The 19,429-nt window shown below is 37.9% G+C and overlaps 1 protein-coding gene across 7 annotated transcripts in view; it reads right to left on the minus strand.

The window, feature by feature from the left end:
• srgap1a (SLIT-ROBO Rho GTPase activating protein 1a) overlaps nucleotides 1–19,429 on the minus strand; it is a 96,942-nt gene that overhangs the window by 45,751 nt on the left and 31,762 nt on the right. For all 7 annotated transcript variants that reach the window (XM_014016545.1, XM_014016547.1, XM_014016546.1 and 4 more), the window contains exons 3-6: nucleotides 14,553–14,715; nucleotides 7,490–7,552; nucleotides 2,632–2,784; nucleotides 627–755 (exon numbers count right to left, since the gene is read on the minus strand). In XM_014016545.1, coding sequence (XP_013871999.1) covers nucleotides 627–755; nucleotides 2,632–2,784; nucleotides 7,490–7,552; nucleotides 14,553–14,715 — 508 coding nt within the window. The remainder of the gene's footprint in view (nucleotides 1–626; nucleotides 756–2,631; nucleotides 2,785–7,489; nucleotides 7,553–14,552; nucleotides 14,716–19,429) is intronic.

Genomic DNA, 19,429 nt, shown 5'->3' on the forward strand with positions numbered 1-19,429 from the left:
CACACACACACACACACACACACACACACACACACACACACACACACACACACCCTGGTGAGATGTGAGGGCTTGTGAGCCAAACAGGCAGAGGGGTATTTTCAGCACACAGCAGGCTGTCGTAAAGAAGCTGTGTCTCTCCTTCCTTCATTCCTGTTTGGGACATAAAATCTCCAAACTTCAGCTCAAACCTCAACCTGGCCCTGTCTTCTCAGAAAGTAACGCAGCAACTTTACAGTGGGTCTGAAAAAAATAATAAAAACCTTGGAGAGCCGGATCATAAATAAATCATATTTATATGCGTGGTGGTCTGAAAAAGGCCAGGCAAAGCAATCTGCTTTTAAAACAGATTAAAAAAAAAACAGGATGCAGCTGTAAACAAATCTTTAGCTGAAAATTATATCTTAAGAGAAACAAGTTCAGGATTGATTTTATTTAGCATTTGGATAATCTGATTTAAACACACTAAGATTATAAAGTCATTTGTTTTTCTGCTGATTATGACACAACATTTCCTCTAAAAGACAATAAAAACACAACAACCTTTTCCCCAGTAGAAAACAAAGAAAAACATTCAAATGGACTTAATTTCAGTTATATTAGAACATGGCTGCTTTCATACTCACATCAATTAAATCCGACAAGTCGTGGATGTAGTATTTGAAAACGGATGCGTTTGTTGCCTCCAGTGTCAGCAGGTACTCGTTCCGTGCTTTGATCGACTTCAGCTTGTTCTCCGAGTACTTGGCTTGGCGCTGACGAGAGTATGAGAAATGAGAACAGAGCGAGTGAGAAAAAGTCAATTTAATAATGAGAGAAAAATTACTTTATGACAAATGATTKTGCTTCGTTTTGTCTCCGCCCACAAAAGAGCTGCACAACTTAAACTGGATTACTGGCAAATAAAAGTCAATAAATAAACAAACAAAAAAGCTCAATTCTGTTATAATTATAAGGAGAAGGAACAGAAACAGTAATGTAACACACACACACACACACACACACACACAAATTTAAAAAAGCCTCTTTTTTTAGCTCCACGGTGCCTCAGTCTGAGTCGCTGGTCTTTATCCTACACCAGACAAACATGAGGCTGTTAGTCACAGACTGACCAGTGGCTCTGACTCATCATCATTCATTTCTTATGTCGAACGCATTCCTGGAAAAGTTGTGTAAAAACACACAATTCCATCAGTTTTCAGTCATTTTTCCACAGATGCTTAACGACTTACAAACCTGTTCTGGGAGTAAAATGTCGGCCAAATATGTTTGGCTGTGAAAATGCTTACAGTGGTTTTCTCCGCACAAGTCTGGGAGACTTTAGAGACAAAGAAGTGGGTCAAATTTACTCAGGGTTTTTTAGTCATTGTAAGAAGTAATAAAGATGAGAGCATTATGAAGCGGTTTAATATTTTAAGCTACTTTAGGATTACACATGGGAAGTGAGTCTTCAATATTGAAAGTTTAGCTAAAATGGGCAAACTCATAGAATTATTTACACAAATATGACTAGGTATTTATTTTGTTTTCATGCCATAGTGATACCAATTTGTTTCATAATGTTTTTGTTGCAACACAAAACCTACTACCTGGCCTGTTTTCTGGAAAAAAAAAAAACTCCAAAAACCAAAATCCAAAAAAGAAACGACTCCAACGTTTTTCTGCCATCGTAGTTTATTTTGAAACAAGTGGAAACTGTGGTCACGGGTGAGCTTAAAGGGGCAATATCCTGTAAAATCAACTTTTTGAGTTTTATATCATGTTATACTCTCATAAAAACATGCCCAAACCCTTGGTTTGACTCATTCATGCATGTCTGAGAAATCCTGCAGCGTTTTTAGGAAGCCATGCTGAGGAGCAAAACRACAGGTGGGGACCAGAAACGCCCCTGGGACGTGTCTTTAAGCCGAACTTCCTCATGGCAGAGCGCACCCCCTTCCCCCTCCCAACACACCCCGCCCATGACTCCTGCAGGCTGTCGGGTGAAACTGAAAGTGAAACTTAAACTGTCTGCTGAGGTTCTCACTCAGTGAAGCTCTTTTCAGATTCAAAATACCTTTGAGGAAATGTATTTTCAGACGCCAAGTGAACTGCATCATGGCAGCGCCACCCTCCAGCACAGAAATGGGCGAGACAGAAGCGGAAGGTGGTTATTAAAGAGACAAAGGCCAATTTCAAGGCGTTTAGAAGAGGAAGTGATGAGAAGATCATTTTATTTTCTATTTAAACATAAAAACAACATTTTAATAACAGCTAAAGGTGACATAGATACTTTATTATGTATAGTATTTAAATATATGCCTGAGAAACACATAATATTGTCCCTTCAACTTTATTACTTCACTGTCCGAATATGTGAATCCCCTCCATTGGACCAGTGAAAATAAAGAAATATAAATAGAATGAGCAGCAGCACATCTTTTTCTCCAAARCCTCTGCTTCAATGGGGGACAACAAATATTCGAAGTAAAATCAAATAACTGACGAATATTTCAGAATGATTTTGATTCAAATGGCCACACATATCTCAGAAGAAAACAAACAAAAAGGAACATTAAAACACTTATTCCATTTTATTAAAAAGGCCACAAATTTAACCAAAACTGTTTTGAATTGTGAAAACTGCTCTACCTTCTCTTTTATCTTCTCAATCTTCTTCTCCATCCGTATGCTGAACACAGGATCGCCCCGGCCAATCTGCTTCTCCTCCTGCTTCTCAGCGTCCTTCAGCTTGCTCTCAGCATTGATGCTCTCCGAGTGGTACATGTGGTACGTCTTCATCACCTGAAGATGCACAAAAGCGTTCACAAGTTGCACGGATTAGAATCATTGTTGCCTCTCTGTTAATCTGTACCTGCTTCAAACTGTGCATTCTGATTGAAACAAACTGTGTGTGTCAGAATATACGAGGCTGAAGGTCAGAATAATCCATCCCAGCAGTTAGGACCCGCAACTAAAGCTCACACACTTCAACCRGCCTATTCATCACATATCGATTCAACTCATCTCATATCCGCCTCTCCTCAAACCGCCTGGCAAGACAGATTCTCTCCATCTATATGAGGGCCCCAGGAACCACAAATCACTGCAGCTAAATCAAACTTTCAGCCTTTAATGTCAAAGATGGCGGCAAATAAATCTAGGGTTGCTCTTTGGCTTTAAAGGTGATCGCATGTTTAGCATTTTAAATAACTGAACTTTTCTCTTTAAGGTCAAAACAAATAAACTCAATTTAAGTAAATAAGTGTCACAAATAAAAAAAAGTTTAACTAAAGTTTCATAAGGTGATCATTGTGAAATGTGCCAGAGAGACTTTGGCTCATTGAGTGGTGAGTCTTTTTTGGTATTTACCATAAACCCTGCCTTTGTGTCAGTCTGTTGTTACAGTTTTGAAAACCCATGTGGCTACTTCTTTCAGCTTGAGTCATCAGCCTAAGTAGGAGTGTGTGTTACTCACTGAACATCTACAGATCTATTAGGCAGTGACTCACTTTTAAGTGGAAGGTAAACAATGAAAAACCATGCAGAGAGCACAGTGATGATAAGATGGGTATCATACACAAGACTGAAAGAAGCTTCTGTGGTTCAGCTGAAAACCTAAAATTGTAATGAACTTTTTCCTCTTTAAGTGCTTCTCTTTGTGTTATTTGACTATTTGTGAGGAAAAAAAAACAGCAATACACAACACGAGTGGTTTAACCTGGAATGAACCAACTCGAGCAAATTATAGCTCCAGACACTTTGTTTGAAATAGGTTTCTCTGAAGCAAACCTCAACTTCAGCACATAGACTCACCCATCTCCAAATGTAAACATCGGACCCGCAAACAGAGATATTTTTACATGAGCTGAACAACAAGGCGAAGCCTGGCTTGTCTGGAGTCCTTCTCCTACGGTGGGGGTTGACCTAACTGGGACTGGTTTAGAGATGGGCGACTGACCTTGGGTCCGGCACTCCTGCGTTTCGGTCAGGAGTCGGCCGCGACTGTGTTTACTTTACAGCTCTTTATAGAGGGACATATTTAGAAGCAAACCAGACCAGTTATTTCATTGGCAGAAGCTAACACAGAGCCTGTGAATGTCTGATGCAACAGCTACAGTGTGTGTGTGTGTGTGGATATGTGTGTGTGTGTGTGTGTGTGTGTGTGTGTGTGTGTGTGTGTGTCCTCCCACTGGGTGCTAATCCAGGTCAAATCAGTAGTGTGGACCGTGGTGAGAGTAACACTCATTAAGTTTCACTTTGACTGTGAACCACAGGGGTCCTCTACTACAGCAAAGGTCCACAACCTTGTGGCCAACTGTCCTGAAATTTCTAGATGTTCGCCTGCTTCAACACACCTGACTGAAATGAATGAGTCTTCTAATAAACTTAATGGTATTAGCTGTGTTTCCATTGACCACGAAAATGCGCAAATTAGAATTTCGAAAATAAATTTGCTCATTGGAAACACATCAATTAAAAAAAAATTATGTTTTTCAACAAAATGGTTTTGCGCTAGGAAGAGGTGGTTTTTCGGCTGTATCGAAATTGATGTATTTCGCAAAACTGCAATGGAAATACCTTTTTTGCATCACGGGAGTCACGTGATCAAGAACCGACTGTTTCTACCGGCGAAAAAGACGACAAAGAAGAAGATAGCAGGAAGTAAAAGTAGTAGTAAAATCACAGAATTAGTAAAAGAAAGTATTAAACTCACCGACTACATTTTCCCAAAAACGCAGCATACGTAGCCACTCCCAAGTATAAGGGGCTTGTCGCTCGAAAGCTTTGATAAGACAATGTCTCCTCTGATGGCTGTTGACRAGCGCTAGTGTCATRGTAGCAATATGCTATGTGTTTACATCCATTGCCGCCATGTTTGTAATGACTTCTCGCAAGAACAAACGTATTCACGCGTGACTTTAATAGCATTTCTTACTTAATGGAAACACCGCAATTGCGAAACTGTATTTTTTTCTACATTAACAGAATATCGACAAAGTTTTGYGCACATTTGCAATGGAAACACAGCTAGTCTGAGTAGGTAGTTTGTTTATTTAAACCAGGTGTATTGAAGCATGGGCCAAGAGGACCARGGTCAGGGGACCTCTGCTCTATGGTGAGGATGGTGAGACAAACTTTCACTCAACTGAGGAAAACACAATAATTGTGTTGACTTGTCTTAAAAATTGACGGGACAATTGGACACGGAGACCTCCACCCTGTTTAACGACAGGCACTTTCTCTTCACAGAAAGGGCTTCCTTTACTCCTCTTAAGCCAACAGTCCTCTCATCAAGGATGATAACATTCTTGTACAGTGCACACTGTTAAGTGCCAGAAGGACTGCAACCAGCTAAACATCAGGGATAAAGCAGCCACTGTTCAATGGCCCAACACAGAAGGACAACATCATCAGGCCAGGATGATTGTTAGACTGATGGTCCTCTGTTGCATGTGAACAAACAGTTTGGATTGTCATCGTTAAACTTGTTTATCCACCAAGTGAAAAAAACTGCTTAAGTGTGAGTTATTGTAACTGTTTAGATTGAAGATGAGACACCATGTTTTTTTCAACAAAGAAGAACTCAACCAATTTTTTTTTAGATTTCTCTACCTGGATTATTGAGATACATCAAGATGTGTTGACTTAGATCCCTYGTCACCATTACAATCAATAAGAAGGCTAACATAATGTTGATTGTTTGTCAATAATGGAGGAATGAACTAACAACTATGTACTTTTGTTTTGTTGAAAATGTTTGTATAGGTCAGTATAATTCACCTCCTGATACTACAAAAACATAAAMATGAGACAACAAGAATTAAAAAGTAAACAACAATTTACTCAACTTATCATACTTGGAGAATCAGCTGCAATTGATTTGCTCACAACATGTGGAACAGATTTAACTGAGGTAGTATGATAATAGCGGTAGTTATGGGAGTGGAATTAGCTCTTGATTAATGGTTTAAGTAGTTACACCAGCAAGGTCAGAGCTACACACAGTTGGCCAMGTTCCAAAGACATTGAACAATCTGAGCTGAAAATGATTTTATAGAACTTGGCCTGCAGATGTGCAGCAGGAGTGTGATGGTCTGTTGAAATGCAAATAATGCAACATTAGTGACATTTTTTTCCCCAAACTCATATTTTATAGGCAGCTAAAACATGGTCCACACAAAGATGTAAATTTTAAAACACTTACCTTTTCACATAGTCGTTTGTATGAAACTATATTTTGTGCTACAAGTTTACAGGACTTTAATGAAAACACTGTTTAAAAACAAACATCTTAAAACCTGGAATTAGATATTGTGATTAATAAGTACACTGCAAAAACTGTCCTTTTAACTAAGTCTTACAATCTTATATCAAGCCAAAAAGTATTTTTGATTTTGTATTGAGACTGATTTACTAAACAAAAGCAGAATATGTTAGATTATTAATCTTGTTAGCCTGGGAATATTTCCTTATTTCAAAAAATCTTAGCAAGCACAATTATCTTGCTGCACTCGCAGATTATTTCACTTAATTTGAGAAGATTCAGACTATAATCTAGATTTTTTTTTAYCTACTACAGTATGTGGCTGTCCTCTTTTTCAGTAAAAAAACGAGGTCTCATAAGTACACAATTTTTATTTACATTAATGTTTCAATAATATGGGCAAAACCTAAACCTTTTAACACATTAAAAAGGTCTAGACRTCTATTAAACTTAGACTTTTAAAGCAACTTTRGTATTTTTTCAGCTAAATTTAAAACAAATAAACATCCACCTCGTCTCATCAGTTGCCTCTTTGAACAGCTGTAGTCTTGGATCTTGATCATTTAGTATAATAGGACTTTTAAACAGCCTAGATCTCATTCTGGATTAGCATCCGGGGTAAACTCCTGAATGACCGCGACCCACGGAAACCCCACCCCATAATCCACAGGATTTATCTCCTCCCTTTTTTTAATAACTCTGTGTTTAGGCAGACTRGAACCTTAACTGTAGAGCTTTGTTACATGCAAAGTGTCCCGCTTTTTTCTCAGGGTTCTTTTCCATCTCTGATATCATTTACTGAATAAAGTCAACAATGCAAAAAAAAAAGAAAGAACCATTAAAAAACCTACAAACCAGCTGCTATTTGGCTCTAATCTCTCTTTGTTTTTGTTTTTCCTGCTAATGAGCAAGAGAAAAGTGATAATAATGAAAATCACACATAGGATCTAGTAAGTAAAGCCTTCACAAATGCGATACTTTAATGTTTCCATAACAAATGGAGAAAAGTGAGGATGACTACTAAATGGTTTTCTTCTATTAAGCAATTTGGTCGATTGCGTATTTTCTCTAAAGTGAAATATACAGTAAAATCAGGCAGATTACAGGATTATTGATGCCAAACTGCAACAAATACTTAAAAAAATACATTTGCTCAGTGCTAATCATCACAAATCACCAACCACAGTCAGGATAGATGCACTCAAGAGAATTAGTGGAAAAAAAGTAGTCATTAATACTTACTGTGTAAAGCTCATTTAGGACTTTCATTAAGTCTTCCTGAAGCTGGAACGCTATTTCCTTGCTCTAAAAAAGAAAGAAAAAGAGAACAAAAACCAATAAGACAAAACAGAAAACACAAGATTTTTTTTCCAGGCAGAAATATAGTTTGTTCAAAGTGTTTCGTTACATGTTTTTATTTCTCTGTATGTTTTATCACCTCTTCAGTGATTCGACACGTTCTGGATGCAGAACTCTGTTTTGAAACAAAGACAGAACTAAAACACAACAGTGCATTTATCATCTTTTGTAAAAAATAAATAAATAAATGCAAGGCTTCTGTGTGAAAATGTCATGAATAGCTTGCAAGGTTTCCCAACTAAATCATCAAACACAGCTTGGGTTTCACTCTCCACATGCTCAACACATTATCTGGCCTCCACGACTACAATTTCGCCCCAGTATGCTAACTCAATCAGCCGTGCCACAAGGCTGACTCAGTAACACAATCACACACATGCTCCCGTTAATGCCTCACACGGCCGTGGGATCCGGTTTAACAATGATGGTGTGATGGATTTAAAGGGGTCTTTTTTCTTTTAATTTAATTGCAGCACTTCCATATTTCCTTCACATTGACTCACACACTGTATCGAATGATTACGGGATTATGAGTCATGACAGTGAATTTTCGATTGCTCCACCACGGAGGATACCGCACGCTGGATGTTACCTGGATGATGTTACAGCTTTGGACCGCGCGCCAGGTCCTTTTCTAACCCCATTATCCTCAGACAAATCTCATTCTGGGAGCCGCTTGCAGCAAATGTCTGCAAGAAGGGGTTTCTGAGGGCAACAAGACCCCTGCAGTGGAACAATTGTGCTCCTGATCAGAAACAAAACGCTGCACACAACCCGAAGGCTTGGCTGTGAAATAAATGCTATGGATGTATATTGGAGGGATAAATCATGAAAAGTTATAGTTTAAATAAGCATATCTGTTCACAAGAACAAATTCTCTGAAGAGGGAGAAATGTTTTAAATCTAATAATAGCTGACTGTAAAACTGCTCATTTATTTCAGAGCTGCTGACTTAAAATATTAAATATTTAATGTAGATTTGAAAATATTAGACTTTACTAAAACACATGTCTATAAAACAAAACCAATTCATTGCAGTAAATTCTGTAAAATATCTATTTGATGCTTTTAGTTTCAGGCTAAAGTACGTCTGCAGCTGAACTTATGACTCGTTTTCATGCTCAGTCACAATCAAATGCTGAAACTGTGTATTTGACTGGATTTTGCATTTAGTTTTTGTTTGTGTAGTTTTTGTATTTTATTGTTTGTTTTTACACTACTGTMCATAGGGCTGCTGGCAATAATTCAATAGCAATATACAGCGGGTAAAATAAGTATTGAACACGTCACCATTTTTCTCAGTAAATATATTACTAGAGGTGCTAATGACATGAAATTTTCACCAGATGTTGGTAACAACCCAAGTGATCCATACATACAAAAAAATCAAACCATAAATGTCCAGAAATGAAGTTCAGGACGTTATGGATAAAAGAGGAAAGGTCACGTCACCAGTTTGGCAGAATTAATCGGCCTTTTTTTCAAAACAGGTCAAACAAAAACTAATGAATAATTATTGATACTGACTGACATCAAACCAGTTTGTTTTAAATACAGTCTGGAAAAAAACAAAGTCTGAAAAGTTCCTGTTGCTCCCAGGTAAAGCTGGGCATGTATACAAACAGCAAAGAGGATTACACTCTCAATTACCGCCTGCTAGGCTGGTGTCTGAAATTAGAGTCGCATTTGTAGACCTGGCTGATCGGCGACACCTTCCCGACCACCACACGGTGAGTTACCTGATTTGTAGCTCTTGGATAATCAGGGAGAAAACAGCCCATAAGCCTGGATAACCAGATCAAAGAAGGACCAAATTTGATGCAAGGTTTCCTCAGGGATGTTTGAGTTCACAGTGAAGAGCAGGCAGTAAAACCACTCACTAATTTGCAAAATTAAAGGATGATCTGTTCGTTTAAGAACATTTTCTTTTAACTAGAAATGTTTGCGTATAGATACTTAAAGACAGATCGACTCCTGTGGGAAAATTTAAAACCAACAATTAGTTTAGAGGACAAAAAAAACCTTTGACTCTCTGTCAGATCAGACACACATCAGCTCTTCCTCGTTTGGAAGGCCGGGCTGGGATCCAGAGCTCAGTGAAAAGCTTTCTCAGGGATCACATGAGCCGTGAGGCTGTGTGTGCGTGAGTGAGAGAAGGAAAGACAGACGTGGCAGTGGAGTGACATCGCATTCAAGACAAATTTAAAGAGCTTTTCTCTTGAAAAGCTAACACTTCCAACAATGCTTTGAACTCTGGAACCGTGTCCGCTTCAAGACTGTTGCTAAATGAAACACATAAACTGTGCACCTCAAATTACAAGCGATGATAGCTGTTTACCAAACGCTCTGTTGCACAACCAATGTCGCTGATTTAATTTGCACAACTTATCCCCTCTCATTTTAAAAGAATCTCGGTTGGGGGCTTTCCAATTTAGTCTAATTCATTAAAAGGTTCCTACAAATGGGTTTTCCCTTTTAGGTTCATACCATCTGCAGTTCAACCACATTAGAAAGATAAAACATCCCCCAGAAAAGAGAAGCCAAGGCAGCCTTTAGGGAGTGGTGGGTTTCAAATTGCCGCTGACATTAATCACGGTGCAGGAACGACAGCTGAATACCCTTCAGGGCCTGAGCGAGTGTGTGTGGCACTCGTGGTAAATCCTTGCCCTGCCACTGTAACTCAAACGGAGTCCAAATAACAAGCATGTGCACCATCTATGTAATACTTGGACTCAAATGTCAAAAGAATACTTAGGATTATTGAAAAATTATGCATTGATTTGCATTGATTGTTGAGCTTAGCGTGTAGCTAAAATGCACTTTTCAAAATGCACTGCATTTATTTAATCAATACGAAAATAATACTCACATTCACATTCTATGAATGACTGTTAGGTGTGGTGTGAAAACAGTCTCCAAAGCCCACATGTCAACAGGCACGAGCAGAAAATGCAGCTGTGTAAAACACACGTTTCATGAAGAAGCCTATCCTGGCAGAGAAGGTTTTTGCAATGCAAGCACCCAGACCAGTTTTCACCTGAAGCATGTGTTTGGGAAAGATTCTGCTCGTTAAATAACTTCAGGATGTGCTGCTGAAGCTGCTGCCTGATTGTGCAAGGACACAGACACAGGACTGTCAGCTGCTTTTCTTGAATGAGCTGATTTTATCAACAGAATAGGGTTTCCAGCAGATCAGTAAGCGGAGACTATTTTAAGACTGAGCAGCGTGAAAGAGAAAATAAACTAGAATAATGAGTCAAATAAAAATGTTATATCTGTTCATAACTATTAATATCGTAAGTGTGTCTGAAAGAGTGTTACATGGTTTAACACAAATATAACTATTTCTAAATGACAAATAATAGTTAAAAGAAAACAATTATTGTACGTAATTTATGTCTGAAAAGTGTTACCATTAGCAATGGCAAGACAGCGTGCACAAAACTATGGAGGACCAGTACTGACACAATTCGAAATAAAAGCAGAAATATATAAATGTACCAATAAATAAGTAATACACTAAAAATGCAACAATTAAATTAAAAAAGGGGAACATTATCTCATGTTTTATAATATAATTGACCTTCATATTTATTTTTCCCATCTTAGTTCCAAAAAACTATATATTTTAGCACATAACTTACATTTTACTGCTTTTTGTTTTTCCCTTTACTTGTGGACACATTTGTGTCTTCGAAATGATTATATTTGAATATTTTCTATATTTCTTTCCCACAAGTCTCTTTATTTTCATGTGTTGCTTTTACATTTCTCTGTCTCCTGCTTTTACATTATCTTATGCATTTCTGCCTCATTATGCAAATCAGGTGGGYGGTCCTTCTTGGGTCAGCTCTTCTCCTATTGGTCAGCAGACAGGAAGGAGTGTGCCATGTGCAGATCGACTGTGCATGTTTGTGCTGCCTCCGTTCAGCTTAAAGTTTAGTTTAAAAGAAAGGCACAGTTTTTCTCCTTGACTTTGTTTTAAGCTAAACTTTAAAGTTTATGGAAAAAGAAAAATGAACAACAAAAGATTATTTTAAAACGTTTACGTTTAAAAACAGTAAAATGTAAATTACGTGCTAAAATATATAGCTTATTGGAACTAAGCTGGAAAAATAAATACAATGACCAAAAACATTATAAAACATGAGATAAAGTTCTCATTTTTTAAATTTAATTGGTGTATTTTAAGTGTATTTATTTATTTATTTATTGGTCCATTTTTTGTATTTCTGCTTTTATTTCTAATTAGGACAGTATCTGTCTTCCATACAAAAGTAAAGCAAGCAAAGAAGCTGAACAGAGATTCACTCTAAGAAATGCTAAAACATTTAACTCATTTTCTTTATAAATTGCTTTATATTTACTCAGCTTGGTTTAGTGGAACCAGTTGGCATAATTGGATTAAGTAAGTCCAACATTTCATTTTTTAGAGTTCTACTTTTTCTTCCCTGTTTTATTGAGATGTTTGCCTGCTGGAAAAAAAAGTTGAAGCGGGCTCAAGTTTTAGGAAATCCACCTTGTAGCTGTATCCACAGGATGTGACATTCATAAATAAAACAGGGCAGAATAAAACAAAGAGCTAGCTGTATGAATAATGAAAACTGAATACATACGATCAGACCTATTCAAATGGAAAGAAAGCTAAAAATAAAGAGAGTACCCCGGTTTGACTCTTGTATTTTAAAAAAGATGTTTCTAAATAAATGTTGTCATTGTCGAGTTGTAATAAAAAATGTTCTTAACATAGCGCTGAATAAGAAAAGACAGTCAAACATGAAACAGGTCAATCGGAGGATGTTGATGAAGCAGCCAGGGCCACTCTTTCTGGTCCTTCTCCGTGCTTACATCACTCAGCACGGACCCTGAATATACAAGGAGAAACAAAGCTCGGGTCTTTGATGTGCTGGAAGGACGACAACAGTACAGCTGTCTCCTCAACTCTACAAGGAATCCCACGTAACATAGGGAGACTTCTCTGTTGTTTGGGCCTCATTATTGCAGCTCTGTTGAGATCAAAAGCTCAGGGAAGCTTTAATTAGAGGGCGAGCTGTGACCTCCCACCAGGCAGCTGTTTGTCTGCAAAATGTCACCTGGATCCACAAAGAAACTGCAAACTTTAAAAGGACCAGCGTTCCTTAATGTGGTTTTGAACTTCAGATTCCACCGGAGTAGTGATTCAGGTAACAGCAAGACAAGTATGCATTTATACCCCAAATTATTAATACTTAAAAACTCTTCAGAGTTGCACCGAAATGTAGATTAACATTAAAGGAAGTTGATTATTGGGAATATGAAGGAATGTTGGGGGACTATAGTATGACTAACCTCTTAAAAATTAGTCTAATTTTTCACAGCTGGCTTCCTAAGAAGAACCATAAGGATTAGAAAAGTGTGTGCTGGAGGTTTTGTTGTGTATTTGAACTAAATCCTTTTGCAGTCAGCTGAAGTTTGAAAACAAATAAATAAAGTGCATGTTAAATATGAAAGTAAACATTTGAGAATTTGCAGAAACTTAAGCGGATCAAGAGGAAGACGAGAGAAAACTAAACTGTGTGCGATCGAAACTGACACAAAGGCAACCCCACATAAGAATGAGCGCTTTGTAATTTAGCTCTGCGGTGCGTTCGTGCGACTCCCGCTGCTGCGAGGAGCTCATAATCTGTTAGGGAGTTGTCATCTTTGTGGTGGCCAAAGAAAAAAAAAAGGCAGCAGATTGGTTTTGGTCACAAAGCCATGAGAGAGTGGAGGCCAACTGATCTGAAGGTGCGGTGAACAAGGTTCTACTGCATTACTCTAATTCAGAAAAACGAAACCACAGCCGGCTCAGCAGAGTGACATCCCATCAGACGCGGAGCTGAATATAATTTCCTGCAGATCATACAGCTAAATATACACTGATGCCAAATGAATGGGTTAATGAAAAATGAAAGACTGGAAACTGGATGGGTTGCTGCTTGATCTGATCTCATGACAAATCTTGATCGTATTAGCGGTAAGTTCAGCTGCTTCCTTAAAATAATAAAAAATAAAAGTCATATCTGGCCGCTTCAAGTTTAGGCTTAATATAAACATTTTTTAAAGAAACTTAAGAAACTTAATAAGAAACACTTTCACTAGGAACAGATGTGTGCAGCGACTTGTGGGGTCCCTCAGGGGTCTATTTTAGGCCCACTCCTTTTTAATTTGTATATGTTGTCTTTGGGCTCCTGCTGCAAAAAATAACACTTTTTACTGATGATTTCCAGGTTTATATGCCCATTTAATTAAACAGTTACTCCCCTGGAAACACTCTTCAGTTGTCTAAATCAGTGGTTACAAACCTTTTAGCTTCTGGCCCACAAAATAACAGTTGTAARAACTTGTGACCCCAGGTATTAGTAAGTTTAAGTCTGCTTTGCTAATAACTCAGTTAAACATGGACATAATAGTATAAACATGATAGTACTTATATTCATTAATGATTATTGTATTTTTTCCCCAATATTTATGGTGAAAATATYCTATTAGCAATTTATTGGGGATCCTCACTTAATGTTTTGTGACCCACAGAGGGTTCCAGACCCCAACTGTGGGAACCACTGGTCTAAACGACATAAAAACTTGGTTGAAACCAATCGTTTTGAATCTAGTTTTGGTAAAATTAATCTCATGACATTATTTGCCATTTAGCATACAGCCACCCTGCTGTCAGGAATCTGGGTGTTCTCTTTGATGGTGTCTTTAAATTGGACAAAAGATCTTAGTTTTATTGTTTGTTTCTATATATTATTTTTAATTTTGGTTTCAATCCCTTTGGTCAGCTTTTGATGTTTTTAATGTGCTATAAAAACAAAAATGAGACTGACACTGAGTAAAGAAAGAAAATGTGGGCTGCAGTGAGTGCTTATAATWAAACTATATTTACTGCATAATATTTGTGTGCCACAACCGTTTTTATCCTTACCTTCTTTAGTAGTCGTGTGGAGTCCTCGCTGATCTGTATGAACCTCATGATGACGTTGTTGAGGTAGATGTCGCTCAGTGTTGCATGGTCCTTACTCTCCCTCCTCACCTGGTTCAGCAGCAGGTACCAACAGTTGACCGGTGACAGCAGATTCTGGTCTTTTCTAAACGAACCAAAAGAAACAATGTGATGCCAGGAAAATAAAATAAATACAGTCCCCTTCTCTACTCAAATCTAAGAGAACAAGAACATCTTTAAAATAAATCAGATCTGGGCAATTAGGTTTTTGTATTAATTATGAAGATTTTGATTTTTTTGCCAAACTCTGCAGAGTTGGTGCAGTAAGRCTACAGGGTAGAAATATGATCTCTCTCAGTGGTTCCAGTCAGGGCTGTGGTTGCAGCGTTTTGGATTAACTGAAAATTTTTCAGGGAATTGTTTGAAAACTCAGCTAAAATGATTTTGCAGAGGTCTGGGGTAGATGTGACAAATGCATTGCTTTGAACTGGGATACTCCTGACTTTTGTAAYACTATACAGATGAAAGGGGCCACCACAAACTGGGAAAATAGGGAAATGAAAAAAAAAAAGGGAAATTCTGGTTAAAAAAAAGTGATTCAAGGTTTCTCACTTCAGTGCTGGTTGCCAAAACCATTTCATATTGAATAACAACAATTTGTGGTTGTACGATAATTTAGATTTATAGAGCCAAAAACAGTGAGTTTTATAAATCAAAACCTTCCAGGCTTTTGTGGCTCCAAAACAAACCATTTTAACCTCACTGGTTTCATTTTCTGGTCATAAAGTCCAGGTGTACTCAACAAAACAATGGAAATAAATGAAACACAAAAGCAGAGCCCTGTGGAACACCAGTGCTAACTWGCATTCATGTGGAAGGCACATAAAGATTTAAAATCCGGACTGAACTATATACAAAAGATTTAAATCTGTCCAAAGCACTACTTTTCATTCCAATATKTGTAGATTTTTGCATTTAGATGTTTTGGTCAGATTTGTCGAGGTCATTTTTAACTTTAATACAGTTTTGKTGCTGAGGTGGACTTCACACAAACTATCTTTAGCATCTGAATGATAAAATATTTTAGGACAGCTAAAGAAACCACACATTTATTTTTAAATGAATGCAGAAATGAAAGTCTGCAGAAAACAGCGACAGAAAAAAAGAGGTTGAAGTAAAGAGGTAAGAATAGAAAAAAAAACATAAAATAAAAATAAAGGCGTCTGAGAGACGTTTCCTGCACTGCGCGCTGGCTGGTTTCAAGCTAACAGTAGGACATTGTCCAGGCCACAGTGAGCTGGGGCCCTGTGTAAGCACCGGCCTGCAGGCAGTTTGAGTTAATCTGTAACATTCCTTGTGCATGCAAAAACGCAACACTTAATACGAACATGTGTATGAGCCTGCATACGTGTGTGCGTGTGTGTGTGTGTGTGTGTGTGTGAGAGAGAGAGTTTTAAAGGCTGGGTCTTAGGTCGAGTCCTGCAGGAACCATATGGAGACTCGCCTCTGCTCCCTGGTCACAAAGTAAGTTTTCACTGACAGGCAGCACTTGTCAACACAACAGGTGAAAATTTGCTCTCTGCACTTAACTCAGCCCTGAACCAGCCTTCAGGACCGGCGACACATCTGCTGGGAGAGCAAAAACTAAGCAAATGAATAACTGATACTCACATTCCAGTCAGCTGAAATGTTCCCTGACACTTTGCAAAAACAGGAACCACATTTGAAAAAGGCCAAACCACACACATAAATAGCCAATAAATAAAAAAGAAGTGATTCCAAAACCTATAGTAGCATTTTCGCTGCACAATAGTGCAACACAAAATGTCATAAAACGAATCTCACCACATTTGTTTTCAATATGTATCAGGGAGTGAACTTTTCCATGAGACCAAATCTACATATAAAGGAACATGCTCACTTTTGCATGTGCAGATTCAACAGAAGTTCTTTGTTTTGTTAAATACATGCAATAAAATCATGATTGTTCAAAAGAATAAGTTAATATAAAGGCATTCAAAATATCTCAACTGGTATAAGCAAATTGGCAAAATTAATAAAGTACATAAATTGTCGTCCCGTCCCCCCCCAGAAAAGCTGCAGGACAGTCAGTGAGGTTTATGTTTTTTTTACTAAGTCACTAAGACCTTGTGAATAACCTGAAAAATAAATCTTATTTAATAAGATAACCCCGGATAGGCGGAAGAAAATGGATGGATGGATGGATAATAAGATGACATTAAATAAAATTAGGAATGCACAATATATCGGCATTAATATCAGTATCGGCCTGAAGAAATTTATAGTTATTTATAGTTATTAGAGGTTAGTACTGATGTTAAAAGCACAACACTATATTTTTAGGTTTTCCTTTTTATAATGTTGACAATGTTTAATCTATTATGTTTTGATTGATATAATTTAGTTACGTTGTGAGGACATTAGATGAGAATTTTGTCTGAATGCCTGTGATTCAGCCRTAGGTCAGTAGGGGGCGAACACAGGCATTGAAGAACATGTATAAATTGATGAACTTCCTGGTTTTTCGCCAGTGTGGTTTCCTGTCAGCTCCGGTGACAATAAACCTCACTCACTTCCAAAATTCTGGTGTTGTATAGTTTGATTCCTTCTACAAATCATTTTATTTAACAATGGTGGTTTTAATATCGACTTCAGTTTATTGAATACGTATTTTTCTTACAGGCCAATATTGGTCATTTTTTAGAATATCGTATCGGTCCAATATGTAAAACTGGGCCGATATTAATGTTCAGTATTGATTTCCCACTTTTTAGCTTTGTGTTTCTGTTTTGGGAGGGGAGTTGGTTGGTTGAGCGGTATTTTTTATGATCATGACAGTGATATTGATGCTGCGCAGCCAGGAATAACTGAAGTAGGAAGCCATGTCAGAGGTCTGGTCGTTTATTTACGGAATCAAAAAAAGACCCATGTGTGTTTGTGCGTATATGTATAATATAATATGTGTTTGTGTAATATAGATAAATAAAGGTTATCGGCCATAACACCAATAAATATATCGGATATCGATATCGGCTGAAATTTTCATATCGGTGCATTCCTAAATTAAATGTTTTACACTTCATCTGGACACAAAAAACAGATACTTTTTATGTATCTTTAAATATTAAGAAACATCAAATAAAACACTTGAACTTGTTTTTATCAGTGCTTGTGTTTCTTGGTCAACAAACTGTTCTACATTCGCGAGCCCTGCAGTAAAAGTGGCAACAAAAGAAGGCGAGTGCCGGACTCGCTCACAGCACAACACACTCGTCGACCTCACATAATGGCAGGAAAATCTCTCAATGTCATCATTTCCCCCGCTTTCAGTCCGGGCAGGAACTGGGTCAGACAGATTCCAAAAGGTAGTTAGACCCTCGAGAGGACTGGAACGCAGATTTAAACGGGGGAAATAATATCTGCAGAGAAGCAGTAAATTAAAGGCGAGAACTCATTAGCAACTTCTCCCCTGTCCGTGTTTGCATAGGTGTGTGCTCTCTCCAGTCACGCCGTGCAAATTTGTGAGTAACTGGGTCAGTGTCAACAGACTCGCACTCTCGTACAGCAGATGATGCTGACAAAGAAGGATAATTACCACTTTCATATGCAAGGTCATGAAGCAGGAGCTTTTTATCAGCAGAGGAGGCAAAACAGAGTGCATGCTGATAAAATCATTCATAAGGAATTCTAGTGATGGTCTAACATGAACCCTTACAGTGTTTGCTGAAGTAATGTGATCACTGTGGCAAAGAGAAACTATGATCACGCTCATTTAGAAACAAACCTTTACATTTTTACAATAAGATTTACATTTGAAAAATACAGCTAAGGAGGAAAAAAAAAGTTTTCTACCATCTATCTTTCGCTGCAGACTTTCTACTTTTTGTTGTCAGGAGTTTGCAGAAGTCCAGCTGAGCAGGAGGCTCCCCTGAAGCAGCCTTCGCTCCTCTTCAGATTTGAGTCGTTGGAATACCCCCCAAGTGGAAGAAAAGGCTGTGATTTCTGACATGCACAGCAAAATGAATTTCACTCCTGAGCAGGATGATGGACTGAACCCCTGCTGTGTCCAAATGTTTTCCTGGCTCATCGCAGTGTGAGAAATGCAGCTTTAGGTTTTTATAGAACATAAAAAAATTGTGAACTTTTTTTTTCTTGCCTTCCAACAGCAACAGCCTGTGTTCACACAGTAACACCAATGAGAATTTTTTGCTATCTTGAAGGGGACATATGCAAAATCCAGTTTTAGAATCAACATAATTAGGGGGGGGGGGGGGCTTGTGGAGGAATTTAATGCAATTTCACTTTACATAGACCTCAACTGAATGATTTAAATGTGAAAAAGAAGGATTTAAAAACATGACAGGTCTCCTTTAAAACAGGGCAATGTAATATCAGGTTTATGTGGCTCCACCAGCCGTACGGTTAATTAAACGAGAACGTGGAACCACTAAGGTATAGACAGCGCCAACCTCCACCTGTGTTTCGCCTCGTTACCTAGCAGTAGTTTAAACAAACACCCATGCGAGGAGCAATTACTGTGTTTATCATAAAGTGAGAACATTCCTAAATAAACCACGCAAATCAAAGCACTTTATATATATATAGATTTTTTTAAAGAAACATTATGAACTTGGCGAAATGCCTCTTCAGACTAATTGCCACCTTTTTACCTGCTTTTGTTTTGTTGTATGCAAGCTGGCTTGAAGTTGCTTAAAAAACATTCTTTCACACCACAGACAAATCTGCCAAAAAGAAAACAACTCCTGGGAATTCTAAGGCCTTGCTGTGTGTCTGTTTATGTGAGGACCAAAAAAAAAGTGTGTGTGTGTGTGTGTGTG

The sequence above is a fragment of the Austrofundulus limnaeus genome, unplaced genomic scaffold (assembly GCF_001266775.1).
Source record: "Austrofundulus limnaeus strain Quisiro unplaced genomic scaffold, Austrofundulus_limnaeus-1.0 Scaffold147, whole genome shotgun sequence".
Classification (NCBI taxonomy): Eukaryota; Metazoa; Chordata; class Actinopteri; order Cyprinodontiformes; family Rivulidae; genus Austrofundulus; species Austrofundulus limnaeus.